At 43.2% G+C, this 24,951-nt stretch overlaps 1 protein-coding gene across 1 annotated transcript; it reads left to right on the top strand.

The window, feature by feature from the left end:
• The first annotated feature begins 6,584 nt into the window (after positions 1-6,584).
• On the top strand, positions 6,585-23,266 carry LMAN2 (lectin, mannose binding 2). The gene is made up of 8 exons (XM_056574697.1): positions 6,585-6,788; positions 12,405-12,523; positions 12,608-12,725; positions 12,821-12,900; positions 15,879-16,040; positions 16,786-16,900; positions 20,047-20,166; positions 22,311-23,266. The coding sequence occupies exons 1-8, from the start codon at positions 6,644-6,646 to the stop codon at positions 22,469-22,471; spliced, it is 1,020 nt and encodes a 339-aa protein (XP_056430672.1). The 5' UTR covers positions 6,585-6,643; the 3' UTR covers positions 22,472-23,266.
• Positions 23,267-24,951: the final 1,685 nt, after the last annotated feature.

Below are 24,951 nucleotides of genomic sequence, written 5' to 3'. Positions count from 1 at the left end.
AAGACTGCCCTGCTGAACCTGGCCCAGGGTGTTTCTTCCGTTGGCGAGTACGCCATTCAGTTCCGTGCTCTTGCTTCCGAGTTGTCCTGGAATAGTGAGATTCTCTGCGCGACCTTTAAAAAAGGCCTATCCAGCAACATTAAAGATGTTCTGGCCGCACGAGAGACTCCTGCTAACCTGCATGAACTCATTCATCTTGCCACTCGCATTGACATGCGTTCTTCCGGATGGCGTCTGGAGCTCCGCCTGGATATGGACTTTGTTCGCACGAGGCGTTTTTTCTCCCCGGCTCCTCTCTCCTCTGGTCCTCTGCAATCCGTTCCTGTGCTTCCCGCCGCGGAGGCTATGCAAGTTGACCGGTCTCGCTTGACACCTCAAGAGAGGACACGACGCCGCATGGAGAATCTTTGCCTGTACTATGCCGGTACCGAACACTTTCTGAAGGATTGTCCTATCCGTCCTCCCCGCCTGGAAAGACGTACGCTGACTCCGCACAAAGGTGACACAGTTCTTGATGTCAACTCTGCTTCTCCACGCCTTACTGTGCCTGTGCGGATATCTGCCTCTACCTTCTCCTTCTCTACTATGGTCTTCTTGGATTCCGGATCTGCAGGAAAAAATTTTTTGGCCTCTCTTATCAACAGGTTCTACGTCCCTGTGACCAGTCTCGCCAGACCCCTCTACATCTATTGTATTAACAATGAAAGATTGGACTGTCTCATGCGTTTCCGCACAGAACCCCTCCTAATGTGCATCGGACCTCATCACGGAAAAATTGACTTTTTTTCCCTCAGGTTCTTTGGCCCCAAGAAGAGGGGGAGACCCAAGGGGGGGGGTACTGTTACGCCGAGCGCTCCGGGTCCCCGTTCCTCCCCGGAGCGCTCGCCTCATCCTCGTTGCTGCAGCGCCCCGGTCAGATCCACTGACCGGGTGCGCTGCGGTCCCGCCTCCAGCCGGGATGCGATTCGCGATGCGGGTGGCGCCCGCTCGCGATGCGCACCCCGGTCCCCGTACCTGACTCGCTCTCCGTCGGTCCTGTCCCGGCGCGCGCGGCCCCGCTCCCTAGGGCGCGCGCGCGCCGGGTCTCTGCGATTTAAAGGGCCAGTGCACCTATGATGGTGCCTGGCCCAATCTTCCAATTAGCTTAATTAGTTTCCACCTGTGCACTTCCCTATATCACCTCACTTCCCCTGCACTCCCTTGCCGGATCTTGTTGCCTTAGTGCCTAGTGAAAGCGTTCCCTTGTCTGTTCCTAGCCCGTGTTCCTGACCTCCTGCCGTTGCCCCTGACTACGATCCTTGCTGCCTGCCTCGACCTTCTGCTACGTCCGACCTTGCTTCTGCCTACTCCCTTGTACCTCGCCTATCTTCAGCAGTCAGAGAGGTGAGCCGTTGCTAGTGGATACGACCTGGTCACTACCGCCGCTGCAAGACCATCCCGCTTTGCGGCGGGCTCTGGTGAAAACCTGTAGTGGCTTAGAACCGGTCCACTAGCGCGGTCCTCGCCATCCCTCTCTGGCACAGAGGATCCACTACCTGCCAGCCGGCATCGTGACAGATATGAAGTCAAAAGCTTCCTCCTTTGTTGATTTTAGGAAGGAAAAAACAGGCAATGCTGGGTACTCAGCTAGTTTAACACATAAAGTTACAAAATTTTATGAAGCAGTATAATAGAAAGGTAATTTAAATAGGTTAATTTATAATATATTATTTTTTTAAACTAATGACAGGTACCATTTAAGGACAGTTGTCTCTTTTTCACAATGTGTTTTGGCACTTCATGCTGTATTGTTCTGAAATACCTGCCTTAGGTAAATATTTATTGTAATAATTAGCATGATTTAACATATCTAACATATCCTTTGATGGATTTTGGAAACATCTTTCCAGCAATTTAAGGTGCTATTTACACAGGAAACAAGAACATGGATGAGACTGTCTGCCTTTCAGTAACTTAATTCACGAAGATTAAGTGTTTCTAAATCTTATGCTCCTAGTTTTTGTTTGAACACCATTTATTTTTTTATTTTCTTTTATTAAACACAGTGAAAAATTATTGATCTCAGTAACATGAAAATTGGCATGGCATGAAAGGATTCAGAGGTTGTTTAGAGGCGGTATTAGGTGTCCTTGCTGTCCTAGACGCATTTGGTTCTGGCGCCCTGTTGTCAAGTCAGGTTTACATGGTGTTACGGTGAATCAGAACTAAAATAATTTTATATGATCACACCCAACTTTCCCCATGCAAGTGATATTTTGTATATACTAACATTAACAGTGTGTATCCAGTGACTGGCTGCCGCAGTTGCAATGCTCTCAAGGATATAAGATCATCAGCATGTGAATAGAGAGGGATATTAAAGGCACAAATATGATTGTTATATAAAGTTTTCTTTACACATGAAAAAGGTTTACAACGGCAAGTAATATTCACATAAGTCAAAGGGCATAAGTGAATTATCGGAATGAAAGCTCAATGGGTAAAAGTCCTAATGATTCGTGAAGACCAGGACGAAAAACAAAGAAACAAAGACCAGCCAGTTTAGCCACTGCTACAAATGGTGTAACAAGATTACGCCCAAAGAGAAAAGAAGGGGAAAAAAGTATATATAAATATAGATATAATTTATGCATTTTTTAAAAAGGGAATTGGGAGCAGGGGCAAAAGTGTGAAAAGGATGGCACAAGATAGGCACCTTTAGTTACTCCCCACTGAGATTGATAGGGATGACCCTTATGTTTCTGATGACTGATCAATATATTAATACTTATATGCCAATATGCCATTGCTGATGCTCGAGAAAGATATTTGTTAAACTACTCTTAACCCATAAACCAGTTTTCTATTTGCTTGCAACTAAGTAACCTTGGAATGACACCAAGAGGCCCAAGACGTCAGAAGACAAAATATTTGAAGCAGATACGGATTGTATGGAAGAACAAAGATCCGAGTTTTTCTAGTCTCAGAGTGAAAAGAGACGCATAAATGAACTTTGGCCAAGAAATAAATAAAATACTAAATATGATAATATATACAGGGATAAAGCTCAAATAATCAATCAAAATGTAACATGCTGATTTTGACATCAAAACTAAACCTCCTCTTTTCTGAAATGTAAAAACTAAATTTACTTCCTGAATTAAACAGAACTCCTTTGGTGCAGCTGCTAAGTGAGTATGCTGAGAAGGGAGATACTATACCAACATCCTGTCTGGTGTGAATCCCTTGCGCCGGCCCTCAACGATATGCAGCAGCGGTCACTCACATTTTAATGCCTTACCTTGAGCTATCCTTGACAAGAGTACTGCAGCAAAAATCATGGACACATCACATTCCCATGTCAAATAAAATGACTTACTATGTAATAAACATTACACATTTTATCTCCAATGACACCATTTTTAGGTCAAGTGAAACATTCAGTCATGACATATTTTCCTATTTATCTTCCAAGATGTAAAACGGTTTACAGCTTTCCAGAACACACAGCATATTGGGATAATAGGATGATTGTCTGCAATGCTCAGCACTAGGTGGCAGTAGAACCCCCCACCTCCCCCCTGGCGATTTTCTGTATGAGACCCTGGCTCTCCCTGGGAGCGACCTGTCACAACCCCACGCCTGAAGCAGGGGCTGCCACGCCCCCTCCATATATCTCTATGGGAGAGCCATTTGGCAATCTTTGGCACCCCCACAGAGATATATTGCCCCCCCCCCCCAATCTAAAACATATCCCCTATGCTACATATGGAGGATACATTTTTAGTATGAGACTTCTTTAACTATTCACTTGCTGATATATATATATATATATATATATATATATACACACAGTAAATTATATAGAAATAAAATAAAATGAGTTAATACCTTTGTAGGACTAGATAAGAGAATGAGTAGAATTATTTTTCTATATGGGGATTATGGGTGGGATATCATGGCTACAAAAGCCCAGTGACATATTTCATGTGTTTCTGATAAGAATATGGATTTAAATATTTTCCTAAATGGGGATGATGGTTGGAATATCATGGTTATATGAGCCAAGGAGCACACGTCATCTGCTTTTGATAAGAATATGTGTATAGTTAGTTTTCTACATGGGCACTATTGGTGGAATATTATGGCTATACATCAATAAATATCTACCTGACAGAATGAAGCTACTTGGAGAAAAAAGTAACAAGAACTTTTCCAAAGTGTTTAGCATATAAAAATACATCAATGACAATGATCCCTTTTGTAGGTAAAGAAGGGGTGGAATAGTGTACTATACCACACAATATATTTTTACCAAATTAATTTGGGGGGCACAATAGGAGTGATTGCTCAATGGCCAATTTTATATATGGAAATATGAGAAAATACAGTGCAATATATGGAGAAAAGAAAACCGTTTGTGTTGTGGGTAATAAAAAAAAAATGTTTCATCACATTTTCATGCACACTAACTGCTGAGTTATTACGGTTTAGCATGAGGTTTCTAGCAATCCCTTGAAGCGATGCTCAATCCCAACAACAAAAAAGTACACGGAATATAGATCAGCCATCCAAGTCAAACATGTTACTAGCGAGGGGTAGCCATGATATTCCACCCATACTTTTTCTACTATTTTTATAGAATTTACTTCATATATATATATATATATATATATATATATATATATATATATATATATATCTAAAGTAAATTCTATAAAAATAGTAGAAATATATAAATATATATATATACACACAGTGACCCCTCGACCCACGATGGCCCCGACATACGATCATTTCAACATACCATGGTCTCTCAGAGGTCATCGCATGTTGAAGGCAGCATCAACATACGATGCTTTTGTATGTCGGGGCCATCGCATAAACGGCTATCCGGCAGCGCTGACTGCTTCAGCTGCCACCGGATAGCCGTTTACCGTGCCCCGTGTGGTCCGCTGACGATCACTTACCTGTCCTCGGGGCTCCGGCGCGTCCTCTTCAGGATCCCCTGCATCGTCGGCGCTCTCCATTGACGTCATCAAGTCGCTGCGCACGCCGTCCCGTCATCCAATAGGCGCGGCGTGCGTAGCGACGTGATGGCGGCGACGGAGAACGAGGATGCCAGGGAAGCAGATGCCTTGTCGGGGAAGCGGCGACAGCGATGAACGGCGACATCCCGGGCAGCGGTGACGAGCGGTGACGGTCCGGAGCGGCGGGGACACGTGAGTACAACTTCCTCTAACAGTGGTCTACAATCTGTGGACCTCCAGTTCTTGCAAAACTACAACACCCAGCATGCCCGGACAGCCAACGGCTGTCCGGGCATGCTGGGTGTTGTAGTTTTGCAACATCTGGAGGTCCGCAGGTTGTAGACCACTGTCCTATAATTTACATTACACGGATCCCTCAACATGCGATGGTTTCAACAAACGATGGTTCATTTGGAACGGATTACCATATATATATATATATATATATATATATATATATATATATACATATATACCTGTGTGTATATATATCAGCAAGTGAATAAGCCTTTGCAACTTCAATCTAGATACGGACAATCAAAAAAGCACCAGTAAACTACATATTGCCTTTCAATGACACCCTCATTGAGAAATATACCTCCTCTATTGTATACTGTCATGCATATTATTATATGGAATGTGATTCTGTCTTTTTCTTTCTTGTTTTTACTCATTTCATTGATTGCAGTTATTATTGCTTTCTGTATATCGATTAATTGGGAAAAAAATTCTCTCTTAAATAAACAATTATTTAAAAAAAAAAAAAAAAAAACCTTTGCAACTTCTTTTTGCACTTAGTATCAGGCGCTACAGAAAAGAACAACACTATTTGATTAAAATCATTACCTGTGTGTAAAAAGTGTACTGCCATCTAGTGATAGTGCGGAGCATTGCAGCCAATTATCCCAATATACAGTTTAGTATGTCCCAGAATATTGCTATATCATAATAATAATTATTATTATATATTATATAAAATTAAACATATAGTAAAATTATTTGTTTTCATCAACAACCTAATGTGTAACGTGAACTTTGCTAAAAGTAACGTAACCCAAGCGAAGCAATGGCAGCAGCTCTGGAGAGAAAGCGACGACCCTAATTGGTTAAAAGTGATTACTTGCGCTTTGCTGATTGGTTCGCAACAAAAAAAAAGCCAGTCATCAATGATTGGTCCGCAGGAGCGTCCACGTCACTAGAGAACAAAGTGATTATTCTGAAAACTATCCCTAGAATTACTTACAGATGGCGCCATATTTATGGAGCCCAAATACTTTAAACGGCTATACAAATTATCTCCGAAAACATGGCTCTATCCTCGGAGACGTAAAACAAAACACAATCGCTCCCTTGCAGGAAGATGGGGTTAATGGTTTGCATTGTGCTCAGTTACTCTGTTAGCCATCTTTATTACGGGCAGGTTGTCGTTAGCAGTGCGGGGCTAGGTGACACTTGGCCGCCGTGGGCTCAGCTGCCCTCTTATCCCAAGTGTAACCATGACCGAGCTCTAGTCACAGTCTCGGTGTTATGACATATAGTTTTCTGACACATTTAGAAAGCTCCTAGTGTGGGCAAGGTAAATCCCGGAAGTGACGTAGAAGGAAGCAGGAAGTTCTGCGGTGCCAGAGTTGGTAATGATGGCGGTGGTGTGCAGCCCTGTTCTCCTGCTCCTCCAGGCTCTGCTCCTGGGGTTCCTGTCCCATAGGGCCGCCGCCGATCTCACAGATGGCAACAGTGAACACATGAAGCGGGAGCACTCCCTTATCAAGCCGTACCAGGGTAAGGGGCAGCAGCTGGGCACTGGGGTAAATGGTGTATGGTCACTAATAGCAGACGTGTGTTTTGTGAGGACTATTAGTCACTGACTAAGGTCCCAGGACAGGCTGAGCAGCACTGTTGTGGGACTGTATACTGCTTTGTCATATTAACTGGAATAAGTCTCTGACATGTGACCTGTTGGAGGTTTAGGTCTCTTCTGAGAAAAGCTTGTTTCCATGGCAACACTTCCTTTATTAAAGTGACAGCTCCTGCATGTAGACCCCAACCAATTACATGGTCAGGCATCTGAATGGTCGCCACGTCAAAATATAGCTGGCCAGAATACCCGGCTGGTCATGGCTTCCCCCGCTGCTTTCTGGGGGGTCAGGAGCAGCTGATCACCCAGCAGCCATCTTTAATCTCTGATGTAAGTCTATAGTATAGATCAGTGGTCTTCAACCTGTGGACCTCCAGATGTTTCAAAACTACAACTCCCAGCATGCCCGGACAGCCGATGGCTGTCCGGGCATGCTGGGAGTTGTAGTTTTGAAACATCTGGAGGTCTTCAGGTTGAAGACCACTGGTATAGATGGCGGTCTGGGCATGCCGGGAGTTGTAGTTTTGAAACATCTGGAGGTTCGCATAGATTATTATATTATAGATTAATGTTGAGACTTTTGTCAAATGATGTAGTGTTTTCTTTCCTGGGGGAGGGCTATATTGGAGGCACACACCCTTACTGTATTCTTTGCAGAAAGTTGTGAGGGCTTTATGGCTGCTAAAATCAATGGAAGTTAATGCAGAAAAAAAAATGGTGCACTACAGGGAGCGGTATTTAAAGCCGAGCTTTCCAAACGTTTCATTTTGGTGACACCCTCTTTAGGCATGCGTAGTTTGGCAGCACACCCCTTGCCATATCGCCAATTGCACATATCAATTTGTGCATCCTATGACACATGAGGCTATAGTAGTATCCAGTATCAGCATTACAAATGTTACCGCTACCGCTTATACCATTTTATCACCTCCTGTGCCATTTCATCACCTCCTGTGCCATTTCATCACCTCCTGTGCCATTTCATCACACCCTGTGCCATTTCATCACACCCTGTGCCATTTCATCACACCCTGTGCCATTTCAGGCCACACCCTTTATCACCCCCTATGCCATTTCATCTCCTGGATTCCCCCTTTTCCATTTCATTAACCTGTCACACACCTGGCCTGTGTCTCTTCGTTCAGTTTTGGCAGGCCCGGGTACAGGCTCAGCGGCTCCCACTTGTCTCCTGATTAATGATGTCCTTCTGTTCCACTCCTTGGGCACAATTTAAAGGGGTACTCCACCCCTAGACATCTTATCCCCTATCCAAAGGATAGGGGATAAGATGTCAGGTCCCGCTGCTGGGGACCCCCGGGATCTACCATGCGGCACCCACCTTTAGAGGCTTCCGGAACCGCTGGAGGTCCTTAGGCTGAGTCCATCTCGACCACGGAAGATCGTGACGTCACAACTCCGCTCCAGTGTGATGTCACACAGCCCCTCAATGCAAGTCTATGGGAGGGGGCATGACAGCTGTCTAGGGGCGGAGTACGCCTTTAAAGGAGACCTACTGGATATGTGTCAGATCACGAAGGGTCCGACGGCTGGACCCCCCCCCCCCCCCCCCCCAGTGCTTCTATTACTGTCATTTGGAATAACTTTTGACATGTTGCCCAGACATGTCAAAAGTTAAGATTGCTCCTGGTGAGACCAGCTGTGATTGTAACTAACCATGGTAAGTTTCAAAGTACAGGTACCAATTAAGGACAATGGTCTCTCTTTCACAATGGCCCTTATTTACTATTGCAAACCCGACATGTTTTGTCAGGTTGTGCCCCAGAAATTTTGCCTGCGCCAGAATTGAAAAAAAACCCTGACTAACCATTTTACTAAGAGAACCCGAGAAAGGGGCATGGCCATCGGGAAAAGAGGGCGTGCTTTCACGAAAAACAACATATTTACTAAGGTTTACACAGAAAATATGGTGGATTTCAGCTGAGGAAAACCAGACAGATCAGAGCATGTGTAACAAAAAAAGCAAAATGTAGGGAAAGTGGAAAATGTAGGGAAACCTTAGTAAATACTGTGGAAAATAAATTGTAGGGAAAGAAACCTACACTGCACTCTTAGTAAATACTGTGGGAAATAAATTGTAGGGAAAGAATCCTACACTGCACTCTTAGTAACTCAGGGCCAATGTGTTTTGGCACTTCAGTCAGTATTGTTCTGGAATCGGCCATCCCTGACTTAAATAAATATTTAATGTTATAATTTAAAGGAAACCTCCGGATATCTCAGATCACGGGGGGTCCAACTACTGGACCCCCCCAACCCCTATTACTCTTAATTTTGGAATAACTTTTGACATGTTGCCCAGACATGTCAAAAGTCTAGATTAGTGGTCCTCAAACTGTGGCCCTCCAGATGTTGCAAAACTACAATTCCCAGCATGCCTGGACAGCCGTTGGCTGTCCAGGCATGCTGGGAGTTGTAGTCTTGCAACATCTGGAGGGCCGCAGTTTGGGGACCACTGGTCTAGATGGCGCCTGGTCTCACTCTTGAGACCAGCTGTGATTGTAAGTTACAGCCGGGTGAAGTGTGCAGCACCGCACGCTTGACTTCCCCCGGCTGTTACTCAAACCTGACTCGTTCACATAGGGGGAGATTTATCAAAACTTGTGGAAAGGCAAAGTTGCCTAGTTGCCCATAGCAACCAATCAGATCACTTCTCACATTCTTAACAAGGCCTCTGGAAAATGAAAGAAGCGATCTGATTGGTTGCTATGGGCAACTTTGCCTTTCCACAGGTTTTGATAAATCTCCCTCATAGACTGTAATAGAATACATGAGTCGCATGGAGTGGCTGGCCTGGCATTTAACCGTGCTGCCACTCACTTCACTGGGATATAACTCCTCACAGCGCATCTGAGACCTGGTGTGATCTAAACTTTTGACATGTCTGGTCAAAAGTTTTTAGCTAGATGACAGTGATGCTTTGTAATTAAACATGCCCAATCCTTCTTATACCCAAATGCCCCCATACACACGGTAGTTTGCTCTCTTGTATATGGGCACCGTACATTCTGTTGTGTGTATGCTTTAGTAGGTAATGTAAAAACTACAGTATTTTGGGGTTTTTGCACATTTAGATGCTTGAATATTTAGTGTGAAATCCCCCCAAAAAATTTTCATTCTAATCTTTATTAAATGTTCACAAACCTGGTTAGTATAAGTTTAACCCCTTAACGACAATGGACGTAAATGTACGTCATGGTGACGTGGTACTTAACGCACCATGACATACATTCACGCGCCGACATGATCGCGAGCACCGGAGCGGTGCTCGCGTCATGCCCGGCAGGTCCCGGCTGCTATCAGCAGCCAGGGACCCGGCGGTAGTGGCGGATGTCCGCGATCGCGCGGATGTCCTCCATTAACCCTTCCGATGCCGTGATCAACACAGATCACGGCATCTGCGGCAGTGCGGTACTTTGCACGGATGATCCAGCATGGCGGCCGGAGGTCCCCTCACCTGGCTCCGGCCGTCTCCCGGGGTCTTCTGCTCTGGTCTGAGATCGAGCAGACCAGAGCAGAAGATCACCGATAATACTAATCAGTGCTATGTCCTATACATAGCACTGCACAGTATTAGCAATCAACTGATTGCAATGAATATGTCCCTATGGGGACATAAAAAAAGTAAAAAAAATGTAAAATAGAAAAGTACAAAAATTTGAAAAATACCCTCCCCCAATAAAAAAGTAAAACATCCGTTTTTCCCATTTTACCCCCCAAAAAAGCGTAAAAAAAATAATTAATACACATATTTGGTATTGCCGCGTGCGTATCAAAACTAGAGATGAGCGAATTTATAGTAAATTCGATTCGTCACGAACTTCTCGGCTCGGCGGTTGCTGACTTTTCCTGCATAATTTAGTTCAGCTTTCAGGTGCCCCCGTGGGCTGGAAAAGGTGGATACAGTCCTAGGAGACTCTTTCCTAGGACTGTATCCACCTTTTCCAGCCCACCGGAGCACCGGAAAGCTGAACTAATTTATGCAGGATAAGTCATCAACTGCCGAGCCGAGAAGTTCGTGACGAATCGAATTTACTGTAAATTCGCTCATCTCTTCTAACCATGTTTGGGAACATTTAATAAAGATTAGAATGGAAAATGTTTTTCGTGATTTCTCTGAATTACTAAACCTATTCCCTCTCCACCCTAGACCCTTATGTCTAAAGCGAAGTACCTCTATGCGCTCCTTGAATATTTAGTGTGTAATGTCTGATACCTGTCTTTATTTGTACCCTCAAAATTGTTAAAAAAAAAAAAAAAAAACTTGAAGCACACTGGTTAGGAAACACTGTTCTACAGTGAAAATAACCCTTTAAAGTCACTTCGGAAGTGGGAGTTTTACAACATTTGAGTTCTTATATGGAAGGCAGCCTATAATAATAATAATAATAATAAATAGTTTAATTAGTTAATTATTATTATAATAATTAAGGTTTTTATATTGTGTTTGGTAAAAATTTATATTTGTATAGTGGCAACTAATTCCTTAGTTTTTTTTACAATTTTGAGGGTACAAATAATAATTATAAATATATATTATAATTATTTTTTATTATTATTATTAATCATTGAGGCTGCTTTCCATATAAGATCTCAAATGTTGTAAAACTCCCACTCCCGAAGTGTCTTTAAGGGTACATTCCCACACGGCGTATTTGCTGCTGCGTATTTTATTTTCTCTGTTGAAATCAATGGGTAGGAAAATACGCAGCACCAAATACGCAGCAAAATACGCCGTGTGGGAACGTACCCTTCAGGTTATTTTCACTGTAGAACAGTGTTTCCTAACCAGTGTGCTGTTGCAGTCTAGCTAATGCAAAACTACAACTCCCAGCATCCCCGGATATGGCATTAAAGGGGTTATCCAGGAAAAAACTTACATATATATAAAATATATACTCCAGAAAGTTAAACAGATTTGTAAATTACTTCTATTAAAAAATCTTAATCCTTTCAGTACTTACGAGCTTCTGAAGTTGAGTTGTCCTTTTCTAAGTGCTCTCTGATGACACGTGTCTCGGGAACCGCCCAGTTTAGAAGCAAATCACCATAGCAAACCTATTCTATTCTGTGCAGTTCCCAAGACAAGCAGAGATGTCAGCAGAGAGCACTGTTGCCAGACAGAAATCAACAACTCAACTTCAGCAGCTGATAATTATTGAAAGGATTAAGATTTTTTTTAATAGCAGTCATCTGTTTTACAAATCTGTTTAACTTTCTGGAGCCAGTTGATATAAAAAAATTTTAAAAAATGTTAGACGGTGGTCCGGTCTGGGGACCATACCTATCTCAAGAACAGGGGTCTCGCCTATACACAGCACTCTATTTATTTCTGTTGGAATTCCCAGAAGTGGGACCCATCTCAGAGATTAATAGCATTTTTACTATAATGGCAAAAAATTCCTCGCATTACATAAGCTATGTACGACAGGTGTTTTAGACAGGTTTAACCAGATTATTTGCCTCATGAATATTTTGTCATTGTTCAGTGCAGTTTCTATTAAAATGTAATTGTTTTGCAGGGGTGGGTTCTGGCTCAATGCCTCTATGGGATTTCTCAGGCAGCACAATGCTAACAAGTCAGTATGTACGATTGACACCAGATGAGCGGAGTAAAGAGGGTTCTATCTGGAACAGTATGGTAATTTTTTTTATTTTTTTATTGCTGAATGTGGCTTTGTTCTATTTTCTTAGCTGGTAGTATGAATAATCTTTTCTTTTTCAGGGATGTTTCTTGAAGGACTGGGAGATGCATGTGCATTTCCGGATCCATGGGTCTGGGAAAAAAAACCTTCATGGAGATGGCATTGCTCTGTGGTATGCAAAGGATCGCCTACAGCCAGGTGACTATTTTGTGGGATTTGGCAGTTTTTTTGTTTTTTAGTCTGTGCACTGTATCCTAATAACTTAACACTAAACGTTTGTAATACATTTTAAGGGCCGGTGTTTGGAAATCATGACAAGTTTCATGGCTTGGCAGTCTTCATAGACACGTATCCTAATGATGAAACGACAGAGGTGAGTAGTAGAGTAAACCAAATACCCTTAGGCTGCGTTCATACTATGGAATCTTGTCTGCAGCAGGCACTAGGACTGCTCAGACCTGCACCATCACAATTGACAGAAAAACCGTCCACAGAATTCCGCTGAAAGAAGGAACATGTTCTGCAGTGTGAATAGGTCAACAGAAAACCAATTTGCTTGATTCATTGATTCTTAGCTGAACGCTGTGGAAATTCCATAGTATGAATGTACCCTTAGCTTGGTTTATTGGTATAGAAAGGGAAAGTTAATCTTAATTAAAAGGAGCCCCACTTCTCTATTCTCAGCCAAAAGATAAGGCACACATAAGCGTCAAACAAATATTCCAGTGATTTTTTTTTTAACCCCTTCCCGCCCTAGGGCGTATGCATATGGCCAAGTTGCTGACATGTTCCAGTAACAGTACGTATAAATACATCCGATCGATCGTCTGCACAGCGGGATGCTCTGCAGGAGATGTGCTGGCGATCCAGCTGTCAATCATAACCAGGGTCCTGCCGCTGCTGGGATCACGCCGGTCTCAGCAGCATTACCCTATAGATGCCAAGATCAGCCCTGATAAGGGCGATTGATAGGGGAGGGGGCTCCCCTGTTCACCAATGGGGCTCCCGCGATGCGATTGCAGGATCCTGTTGGTTGCCATGGCAGCAGTAGGCCAGCTAATAGCCTCCTGTCTGCCTAGTACGGCAGCATGTGAGTTCCAGCCATAGGCTGGATCGCACAGGCTGCATGTCAGTGTAGTACTGACAGTTATACTGTACTGCAGCATAGAATAACAGGTAAAAAGTGAAAAAATAAAAATGCCCCTTTCCCAATACATTTCTGTATTAACACAAAGCTTAGGGGGCTATACTGTACTGTTTTAATGTTCAAGCATGGGTGAGGGAACACTATTAACCCGTTAAGGACCCAGCCAATTTTCACTGGATTTTTTGCACATCTGACCACTGTCACTTAGAGCATTAATAACTCTGGAATGCTTTTACTTTTAATTCTGATTCCGAGATTTTTTCGTGACATATTCTACTTTATGTTAGTGGTAAAATTTTGTCGATACTTGCATCATTTCTTGGTGAAAAATGCCAAAATTTGATGAGAAAAATTTTTTAATTTAGCATTTTTTTTTACTTTGAAGCTCTCTGCTTATAAGGAATATTGACATTCCTAATTACATATTGATTCACATATACAATATGTCTACTTTATGTTAACATCATAAAGTTGACATGTTTCAACTTTTGGAAGACATCAGAGGGCTTCAAAGTTCAGCAGCAATTTTCCAATTTTCACAAAATTTTCTAAATCGAAAATGTACAGGGACCAGTTCAGTTTCAAAGTGGATTTGAATCGCCGGCTTATTAGAAATACCCCATAAATGACCCCATTATATAAACTGCACCCCTCAAAGTATTCAAAATGGCATTCAAAAGGTTTGTTAATCCTTTGGGTGTTTCTCAGGAATAGCAGCAAAGTGAAGGAGAAAATTTAAAATCTTCATTTTTTACACTCGCATGTTCTTGTAGACCCAGTTTTTTAATTTTTACAAGGGGTAAAAGGAGAGAAATCTTCCCAAAAATTTGTAACCCAATTTCTCTTGAGTAAGGAAATACCTCATGTGTTTGTCATGTGCTCTGTGGGTGCACTAGAGGCCTCAGAAGGGAAGGAGCGAGAGTGAGTTTTTCTGAAATTGTTTTTGGGGGGCATGTCACATTTAAGAAGCCCTGTGGTGCCAGAACAGCAAAAAAAAAAAAAAAAAACACATGGCATACGGTTTTGGAAACTACACCCCTCAAGGAACGTAACAAGGGGTACAGTGAGCCTTAACAAACCTCCAGCTATTTCAAAACTACAACTCCCAGCATGTACTGACAGACCGTGCATGCTGGGAGTTGTACTTTTGCACCAGCTGGAGGCACAATGGTTGGAAAACCTTCAGTTAGGTTTTGTTACCCAACTCCGCATTCTCCAACCAGTGTGCCTCCAGCTGTTGCAAAACTACAACTCCCAGCATGTACTGATCGCCAAAGGGCATGCTGGGATTTGCAGTTTTGCAACATCTGGAGGGCTACAGTTTAGAGACCACTGCACAGTGATCTCCAAACTATGGCCCTCCAGATGTTGCAAAACTACAAATCCCAGCATGCCCAGACAACAAACTGCTGTGTGGGCATGCTAGGAGTTGTAGTTTTGCAAGATCTACAGGGCCACAGTTTAGAGACCACTGTATAGTGGTCTACAAACTCTAGCCCTCCAGATGTTGCTAGGAAACTCGCCGGCTTCTGTTGGATCCAGGGAGCCGCATTACAGTCCTCTGCTGCCGCCGATCACCGCCGGTCCCTGACTGTTTCCCCATTCTGCCCAGCCTACTGTGGGTGGGCACAACGGGGGAACCGAAACTTAACCTCCCCCCCCCGACCCCAATCTGCTATTGGTCGATGCTTCTTAACGACCAATAGCAGAGATAGGTGGCACCTCACTCCTATCCTTTCAGGGGGATCGTGGGTGTCTTGGACAACCCCGATTTCCCTTATTTTCCGGGTCACCAGAGACCCTTATGACCCTGAATCGCCGCAAATCATACGCCCTGGGTCCTTAACTAGTTAAAGGGGTTGTCCAACCCAAAAAAATGCATCCTCTGTCTACAGGTTACGGGATAAGTGTCTAAATACGGGAAGTCTGAATGCTGGGACCACCAGCAATCTCCATAAAAGGGCCCTGTCTCTCCCAGCTGCATGGAGCGACAGACTAGACTACACGTGCTCCATGCGTTGCCCAAGATAGTGGAAGTGCCCAAGATACGCAAGTGCTGTCCTTAGGTATCTCTCGCACTCCCATTGACAATTAATGGAGCCTAGTTGATTTGGATACAAACTGTCAGAAACCAGTTTTTATTGTATAGAAAATACCACTTTTCCCTTATTACTCTAAAATGCCTTTTCTCTTATTTTTTGCAGCGTGTTTTTCCCTATATCTCTGTTATGGTAAACAATGGCTCCTTGGAGTACGACCATAGCAAAGATGGGCGAACAGTGGAATTAGCAGGCTGCACAGCTGATCTCCGCAATAATAACCAAGACACTTTTCTAGCTGTTCGATATTCTCGTGGACGTCTTACGGTAAGAAAGGTCTTCATACAATTACATGAAACTGTGTGGTTATATATATATATGGTTTCATATCCTTTCTGAGAACAATGCTTTTTTTGTTGTTGTTGTATTTAACCCCTTGAGGACACAGCCATTTCTTATTTTTGCGTTTTCGTTTTTCCTCCTCACCTTCTTAGAGACATAGTTCTCTTATTTTTTCATCCACAGATGCATTGCTTTTTGTGTGACTAATGACACTTTTACCTTAAAATGTTTGCTGTAACCCAAAAAAATATTTGTGATAGAAAATTAAAAGGAAAGCAGCAATATTTACACAGTGCACTTAACGGTAAAATTACCATGCTATATTTATTCTGTGGCTCACTACAATTAAAGTGATATGCAAGTTTACATGCTTCACTAAATATGTATTGCTTATAAACAAAGTCACACTTTTTTTTTTTTTTTTAACAAAATAAGTATGTTTAAAATTGTCCTATTTCTTACCCCCTATAACTTATTTTTCCATATATGTGGCTGTATTAAGACTTATATTTTGTACCATGATCTGCAGGTTTAATTAGTACAATTTATGCGTATATGTGACTTTTTGGTCACTTTTTACCCCTTTTTTTTTTTTTCTGGGATATGACCAAAAATGTGACATTACGTACTATTTTTTTTTTGCGTGAAAGATGAGTAATAAATCAGGAAAGTCTAAAATTCTGATAGATGGTGTCATTTCTGTGAGCTAATGTGTCTTATTTTCCTAAAGTTAATGACTGACATTGAGGGAAAAAATGAGTGGAAGAATTGTGTTGATATTTCGGGTGTTAGATTGCCAACAGGATACTATTTTGGAGCAACTGCTGCAACTGGAGACCTGTCAGGTTAGATCATATTTTCATTTGTTATTTTAAAAGAGTGTTAACACGACATTGGGGGGGGTATTTACTGATATCTGCATTTCATATGCTGGCCTTAACCCTAAATGAGTATTCGGGTATCATATTTTATTTACATTATTTTTAATTAAATTTTTTTGAATGCTGGGGGTGTGTTTACTCCGATCCCCTGCAACATTTTTGGTCACCCGCTCATCAACACTTGTTTCTGCTTCCATAAAGAGTTGTCTAAGCCAATATCTAGTTGCCTGCTATGTCCCTCCCTAGTCAGTGATTGATTAAGAGCGGCATGTCCTGCTGAGATGACTGGTCTTGGAAGCAGAAACAAGTACTGACGAACAGGGGACCAGATGGCACTGGAACAGGAGTTACGGAAGACTGGGGTAAGTAAAAATCACTTGTTTTTTTTTTTTTTTTTATTACACTGCTCAAAAAATTAAGGGAACACAAAGATAACACATCCTAGATCTGAATGAATGAACTAATCATATAACTATATATGTATGTGTGTGTATGTGTGTGTGTATATATATGTGTGTGTGTATATATATATATATATATATATATATATATATATATATATATATATATATATATATATAAACTTTCCATAGTTGAATGTGCTGACAACAAACTCACACAAATTTGATTTCCATTGATCATTTTTATCAACCCATGGAGGTCTGGATATGGAGTCGCACTCAAAATCAAAGTGGAAAACCACACTGCAGGCTGATCCAACTTTGATGTAATGTCCTTTAAAACAAGTCAAAATGAGGCTCAGTAGTGTGTGTGGCCTCCACGTGCCCGTATGACCTCCTTACAATGCCTGGGCATGCTCCTGATGTGGTGGTGGATGGTCTCCTGAGGGATGTCCTCCCAGACCTGGACTAAAGCGTCTACCAACTCCTGGACAGTCTGTGGTGCAATGTGGCTTTGGTGGATGGAGCGAGACATGATGTCCCAGATGTGCTCAATCAGATTCAGGTCTGGGGAACAGGCAGGCCAGTCCATAGCATCAATGCCTTCCTATTGCAGGAACTGCTGACACACTCCAGCCACATGAGGTTTAGCATTCTTTCATTAGGAGGAACCCAGGGCCAACTGCACCAGCATATGGTCTCACAAGGGGTCTGAGGATCTCATCTCGGTACCTAATGGCAGTCAGGCTACCTCTGACAAACACATGAAGGCCCCCAAAGAAATGCCACCCCACACCATTACTGACCCACCGCCAAACCGGTCATGCTGGAGGATGTTGTAGGCAGCAGAACGTTTTCTACGGCGTCTCCAGACTCTCACATGTGCTCAGTATGAACCTGCTTTCATATGTGAAGAGCACAGGGCGCCAGTGGCGAATTTGCCAATCTTGGTGTTCTCTGGCAAATGCCAAACGTCCTAAACTGTGTTGGGCTGTAAGCACAACCCCAACCTGTGGATGTCGGGCCCTCATACCACCCTCATGGAGTCTTCCTGACCATTTGAGTGGACACATGCACATTTGTGACCTGCTGGAGGTCATTTTGCAGGGCTCTGGCATTGTTCCTCCTGCTCCTCCTTGCACATAGGTGGAGGTAGCGGTTCTGCTGCTGGGTTGTTGCTCTCCTACGGCCTCCTCCACGTCTCCTGATGTACTGACCTGTCTCCTGGTAGCGCCTCCATGCCCTGGACACTACGCTGACAGACACAGCAAAACTTCTTGCCACAGTTCGCATTGATGTGCCATCCTGGATGAGCTGCACTACATGAACCACTTGTGTGGATTGTAGACTCTCTCATGCTACCACTACAGTGAAAGCACCGCCAGCATTGAAAAGTGACCAAAACATCAGCCAGGAAGCATAGGAACTGAGAAGTGGTCTGTGGTCACCACCTGCAGAACCACTTCTTTATTGGGGGTGTCTTGCTAATTGCCTATAATTTCCACCTGTTGTCTGTTCCATTTGCACAACAGTATGTGAAATTGATTGTCAATCAGTGTTGCTTCCTGAGTGGACAGTGTGATTTCACAGAAGCATGATTGACTTGGAGTTACATTGTATTGTTTAAGTGTTCCCTTTATTTTTTTTGAGCAGTGTATTTACCGTGTCCCCCAGCATAATATAAAATACGTAACTCAGTATTAGAAAAGCAGAATAAGGCCATGCATCCACAACTTGTTCCATGATCTATTGCTTCTCAACATAATTTCAAAAACGAACAGGTTGTTAATGTACCTTTTGATTAAAGCATGCAAGGCCAACTGTTGAGAGTGGGTCCCAAAACTAACACTGGGGTAGTGCTGGGCAGCATCCACCATCACTGTGACACCAGGCCCACAGGGGGAATGACCCAGTGGCTAGGCAGCCCCACTGCTGCCCAGCTAAGCCTCCAGCTCTGGGCCACATCACCCCATCTCACAGACAAGGCTCACCAGCAACAATGGCAGCTCACAGCACCACACCAGTGTAAACCCCTGCCAGAGGGTCGGGAAAATGCTAGGAGAAAACCCCTATGCAGTCTCTTGCTGATTATGGGAAAACATATAAAATATGTTTGAGACCAGAATACCCCTTTAAAGGGGTACTCCGCTCACAGACATCTTATCCCCTAGCCAAAGGATAGGGGATAAGATGTCTGATCGCGGGGGTCCTGCTCCTGGTACCTCTCGCAGTCTCTGTTTAGAATGCTGGGTTTCCGTGGCCGGAGATGTCACGCCACGCCTCCTCATGATGTCACGCCACGCCTTCTCGGAGATCGCGGGGGGGTACCAGCGATGGGATCCCCGCGATCAGACCTCTTATCCCCTATCTTTTGGAAAGAATGTGCTAGATGTTACCTCATGTTACCTAATGTGCTACCTCATGTGAGTACATGTACAACACTTAAGAAATGACCCTCTGCAACAATGTAAAGTAGTGAGTGCACAACCTGTATAACTGTGTTTAATGTTGTGTCCCCCACCGCCATAGATTTAGTAGAAAAAGGTGATTTCAATACAAAGTACAACAGGTCCTGCATAAAACCAGCACTAGTATCCTCACGTGGCCCTGTAGATAGACAAATAAGAGTTATTGCTATTAGAAGGCAAAAAGCTGAAAATGAAAGTTGACCTGCCATTGAGGGGTTAAATTTACTTTTATTTCTTACAGATAATCATGACATTATTTCCATGAAGTTGTACCAGCTCATGGTCGAGCACTCGCCAGATGATGAAAATATCGACTGGACAAAGATAGAGCCCAGTGTAAGCCTGCTGAAGTCTCCAAAAGGTGTGTGAATTATCGGTTATTTACACCTACTTGGCAATGTGTGTGTTTTAACAGAATATCCATCTATAGCTCCATCCAACTTGCATTTTTAACCTCTTAAGGACGCAGGGTGTACCTGTACGCCCTGTGCCCGATCCTGGTCTATAATGGGGGGCACACGGGTCGAACATGCCGGCTAATGAAAGCCGGGACCCTGGGCTAATAGCGTGCGGCACCGATCGTTGTTGCGCGCTATTAACCCTTTAGACGCGACGATCAACTTTGAAAAAATTGCATCCCAGCAGCTCAGTCTTGCTGATCTGGACCATTGCTGTGAAATCGTGATGTCCACATCAGCTAGGACACGAGCGGAGGGTCCGTTACCTGCGTCCGATCGGTGATTGACTTCTTCATGCATGACATCTAGGCAGGAGAAATAACACTGATCATCCGCATGTAGTTCTATATAGATAGCGGTCCTAAACACAGGTCAACGTGGTGCTCAGTGTCTGTAGTAAGCAGATAGAATAATGCTGACGATAGAAGCAACAGAAGACACGGCAACTCACCGGGTAGACATCTGTGAAGCTGTGATTTATTCAAGCTGCAGAGCAATATCACATACAATGAGGACTCGCTATCACGGGGGTAGGGGGGTGAAACAGGTGCGGGGACAATGCAATGTCCGTTTAACGTTGCATTGTCCCCGAACCTGTTCCACTCTCCCCTACCCCCGTGATAGCGAGTCCTCATCGTATGTGATATTGCTCTGCAGCTTGAATAAATCACAGCTTCACAGACATCTACCCGGTGAGTTGCCGTGTCTTCTGTTGCTTCTATCGTCAGCATTATACAAAATCAAACCTAATATAAGTAGGGTATCATTTGAATTGTATGGACCTGCAGAATAGTGTCATTTTTACCGAAAAATGGACTGCGTAGTAACGGAAGTCTCCAAAGTTTGCAAAATTGCATTTTTTTCTTAAATTTTGTTGCACATGTAATAATTTTTTTTCTTTTCCTGTTTCGCCGTGGAATTTTTGGTAAAATGACTGTCACTGCTAAGTAGAATTGGTGGTGAAAAAAATAAGCCATAACATGGAATTTTAGGTGCCAAATTGAAAGTGTTATGATTTTTAGAAGGTGATGAGGAAAAAGGAAAATGCAAAAAAAAAAAAGGAAAAACCATGCGTCCTTAAAGGGGTACTCCAGTGGAAAACTTTTCTTTTTTTTAATGAACTGGTGCCAGAAAGTTACAGATTTGTAAACTACTTCTATTAAAAAATCTTTACCCTTCCTGTACTTTTTAGCAACTGCATGCTACAGAGGAAATTCTGTTCTTTTTTTTTTAAATTTCTTTTTTTGTCTTGTCCACAGTGCTCTCTGCCGACACCTGATGTTCGTATCAGGAACTGTCCAGAGCAGCACAAGTTTGCTATGGGGATTTTCTCCTGCTTTGGACAGTTCCTGATACGAACATCAGGTGTCGGCAGAGAGCACTGTGGACAAGACAAAAAAGAAATGTAGAAAAAGAACAGAATTTCCTCTGTAGCATACAGCTGCAAAAAAAGTACAGGAAGAGTAAAGGTTTTTTTAACAGAAGTAATTTACAAATCTGTTTAAATTTCTGGCACCAGTTCATTACAAAAAAAATAAAAAAATAAGTTTTCCACCGGAGTACTCCTTTTATTTTTATTTTTTATCCTCTTTTTGGTTGAGACATTAAAATCTGTCTCTCTAATGGTTGAAGTTGATTCGACCATTGCAAATGTTACAGCTTAAAATAAGTTGATAAATGTATGCTCGCTGGAGGTCCATCAAGAGAATGGAGGTCAGAGGTCACAGTAGTGCACCCACAAGACTGCTGCTCCATTCACTGCTATGGAACTGATGGATAGGGTCCCAGCAGTTAGACCTCCAGTGATCATACATTTATCACATAACCCAGTGTTTCCCCAACCTAGGTGTCTCCAGCTGTTGCAAAACTACAACTCCCAGCATGCTGAGTTTTAGTTTTTGCAACAGCTGGAGGCACCCTGGTTGGGGAAACACTGACATAACCTGTGGCTAGAATATACATTATGTTCCTGTTGATAACGTCCTGAAGTATTTATACAGAATAAAAAAATTTTTTTTTTTTTTTTTTTTTTTTTTTTGACTTTCAGATAATGTGGATGATCCAACTGGCAACTTCCGCAGTGGCCCGCTGACCGGTTGGAAGGTGTTTCTGCTGCTTCTCGCTGCTCTCTTAGGAATTATTGTCTGTGCTGTGGTGGGAGCCGTTGTGTTTCAGAAACGTCAAGAAAGAAACAAGCGTTTCTATTAACTGAACGCTCTGGCAAAATACCCAATGCCAAAATGTGAACTTTTCCCCCCTCCGTGAAATACAGATTGTATGAACGTTTTCTTATGTGGGTATTACAGAGATAATTTAAGTGGTATTTTCATACTTTACATTTATGGAAATAAATGCCATCGGAAGGTGGGTGGGAGAGGAACAATCACTTTTTAAAGTCCGTACTTTTTTTTTCTTTTTTTTTTTTTTTCTTTTGGGGAAGATCTGATTCGTTTGATTTATTTTTTTAATATAACTGTCTGACTTGACTGGAGTGTGCATTAAGTATATTATTTTTGGGAAGAGAAGTGGCTGCATAGATTTATTATTTTTTGTAATTTTATTTTTTTTTTTTAGATTATATGCAACCTCTAAAAAAAAAAAAAAAAAACTTGCTCTAGAGCTGCTTGGTGATACATTTTTTTTATGTCTCCTGATATGTTGCACAGTCAGTGGCTCAATCCTGTGGATTGGAATTGCTGCTCCATGCAAGAAGTGTCAGGTCATAAATCTCTCCTCATAGTTTGATTTCTGTATCCTCTCAGTATCTTGCTGACATCAAATGTTTACATGAAGAAAGAACTTGATCTGCACTACATATCTTGTAAATCCAAGGGAATGATTTTCTGCTGCTGCGTTCGTCAGGAATGTGGAGCTGTTTCCTGTAACTCTGTGGGATGTTTGGCGCTAATCAAAGTAAACACCCATTAAAGAAGAAAATAAAAGCTGTGTTGGCTTATTAAATGTATTAAAGGGGTATCCTGGCTTCAGAAAATGTTACTTTAATTAGACTATGAAGATATATTACTTACTAATATAGTGTTATCACTATAGCTTTCTCTTGATGGAGCTGTTAGGATTTTTTAGTGATTTTGTAAAGGAGCGGAGAATTTTTTTATTTTTATTTTTTTAAAGGGGTACTCCATTGGGCAAAAAAATGTAAAACAACTGGTGCCAGAAAGCTAAAGAGATTTGTAAATTGCTTCTTTCTCATTCGGCTCCATTGGGGTATACAGGAACCGTGGGTATATCTTGCTGACACTAGGCAATACTTAAAAAAAAGAGGTCGGCTCCTCCCGGCAGGATATACCCCACCCACATACTCTGAGCTTATCAGTTTTTAGCTTAGTGTCCTAGGAGGCAGACGCAGGTCTGTAGCTCTCCAGACCTGGACTTCTTTTATTATTTTTTAGCTTTTTAGAGTATAGATTTTTTTCTCTCCTTTGTTGTTTTTCTAGGCTGGGGTGTCAGGAGCATGGCGCTGCCTGATTTCCCCCCCCCCCCCCCCCCCCTTGCGCAGGAAGTGCACGTTCCATAGAGTATGGTGTGTTAACCCTTCCCCGCCACCGACCAGCACTCTAAGGATGCACCTTGGGACCGGGTCTCCTATTTCCCTGCTCGCCCCGCTTGTTGAAGCCTGGTATGATGCAGCTGGCACCTGGCTGGTCGAAGACTTCAGGGGTGAGTATATGGGACATCACCTATCAGGTAAGTATTGTCCCCCCCTTTTTTTTCCCCCTGACCTTTTTATAGATTTTCACAGCTGCATGCTGCTCCTGGCCACATCTTACTGGGACAGCCTGGGTCTTGGAGCTGGGCATTATGGAAAAAAGAAGGATCTGGCACATTTTGCTCTTTCTATGCCCTGCTCCCCTCTCCATTACCCACCTGGCGTCCGCTCTCTGCTGACAGCGGACCTTCTTTCTTCCATGGTAGTGTTGCTGCCAGGCTCCCCTCGGCTCGGCAGGGATGGACTTCCTGACACACGTGTGCCGGGAGTTCGCGGGCGTACATAAATTTAGGCTGCGGCTTCGGCCTAGTCCCCGTCTACGGTTAGCTTTGCACACATTACGGCCACTTCCAATCCCCTGCTGCAGGGGTCACTAGTTACCTCCCCCCGCATCCTTTAGCCTATAGGAGGCCCTGGAAGGTGGCAGAGGTCACGTGCACCACAACTGAGAGAGTTTAGTGCTGCTGGCAAGTCACTTCACAGCAGGGTTCCCTCAGGCTAGGCAGTTACTGCAAGCTGCTCCTGGTACTGCAGTTTGCTACTACTGTGCCTTCTGTTGCTGCTGCTGTGCTGCAAGCTGCTCCTGTGGTTGCAAGTTCCTGCTACTGCAAGCTGCTCCTGTTGCTGCAAGTTGTTCCTGTTGCTGCAATCTTCTTTACAAGACTACTGCGTCTTCAGGACACAGGAACCTGGGTGAGCTTGTTCCTTTTTTCTCTGGGATAGCTGACTTATCTGATTTGCAATGTCTGTACCCAGCTCTGAACCCTCTAGCAGACTGGCAGTCTTCGCTTTGGTCACTTACTATGCTTGCTCGGGATGTAACGTTAAATTGCCAGGTGGTTCGGCTGCGCTCACGTGTCCTGCCTGCTCTGCCTCACGTCCCAATCCCCCCGCCCAGGATAGCTCCTTGGAGCGCGTGGTCTCTGACCCTCCTCTGGTTTGGGTGTCTTCTCTGATCTGG

Source organism: Hyla sarda, chromosome 4 (genome assembly GCF_029499605.1).
Source record: "Hyla sarda isolate aHylSar1 chromosome 4, aHylSar1.hap1, whole genome shotgun sequence".
Classification (NCBI taxonomy): Eukaryota; Metazoa; Chordata; class Amphibia; order Anura; family Hylidae; genus Hyla; species Hyla sarda.
This window is presented reverse-complemented; position numbering and strand designations above follow the sequence as displayed.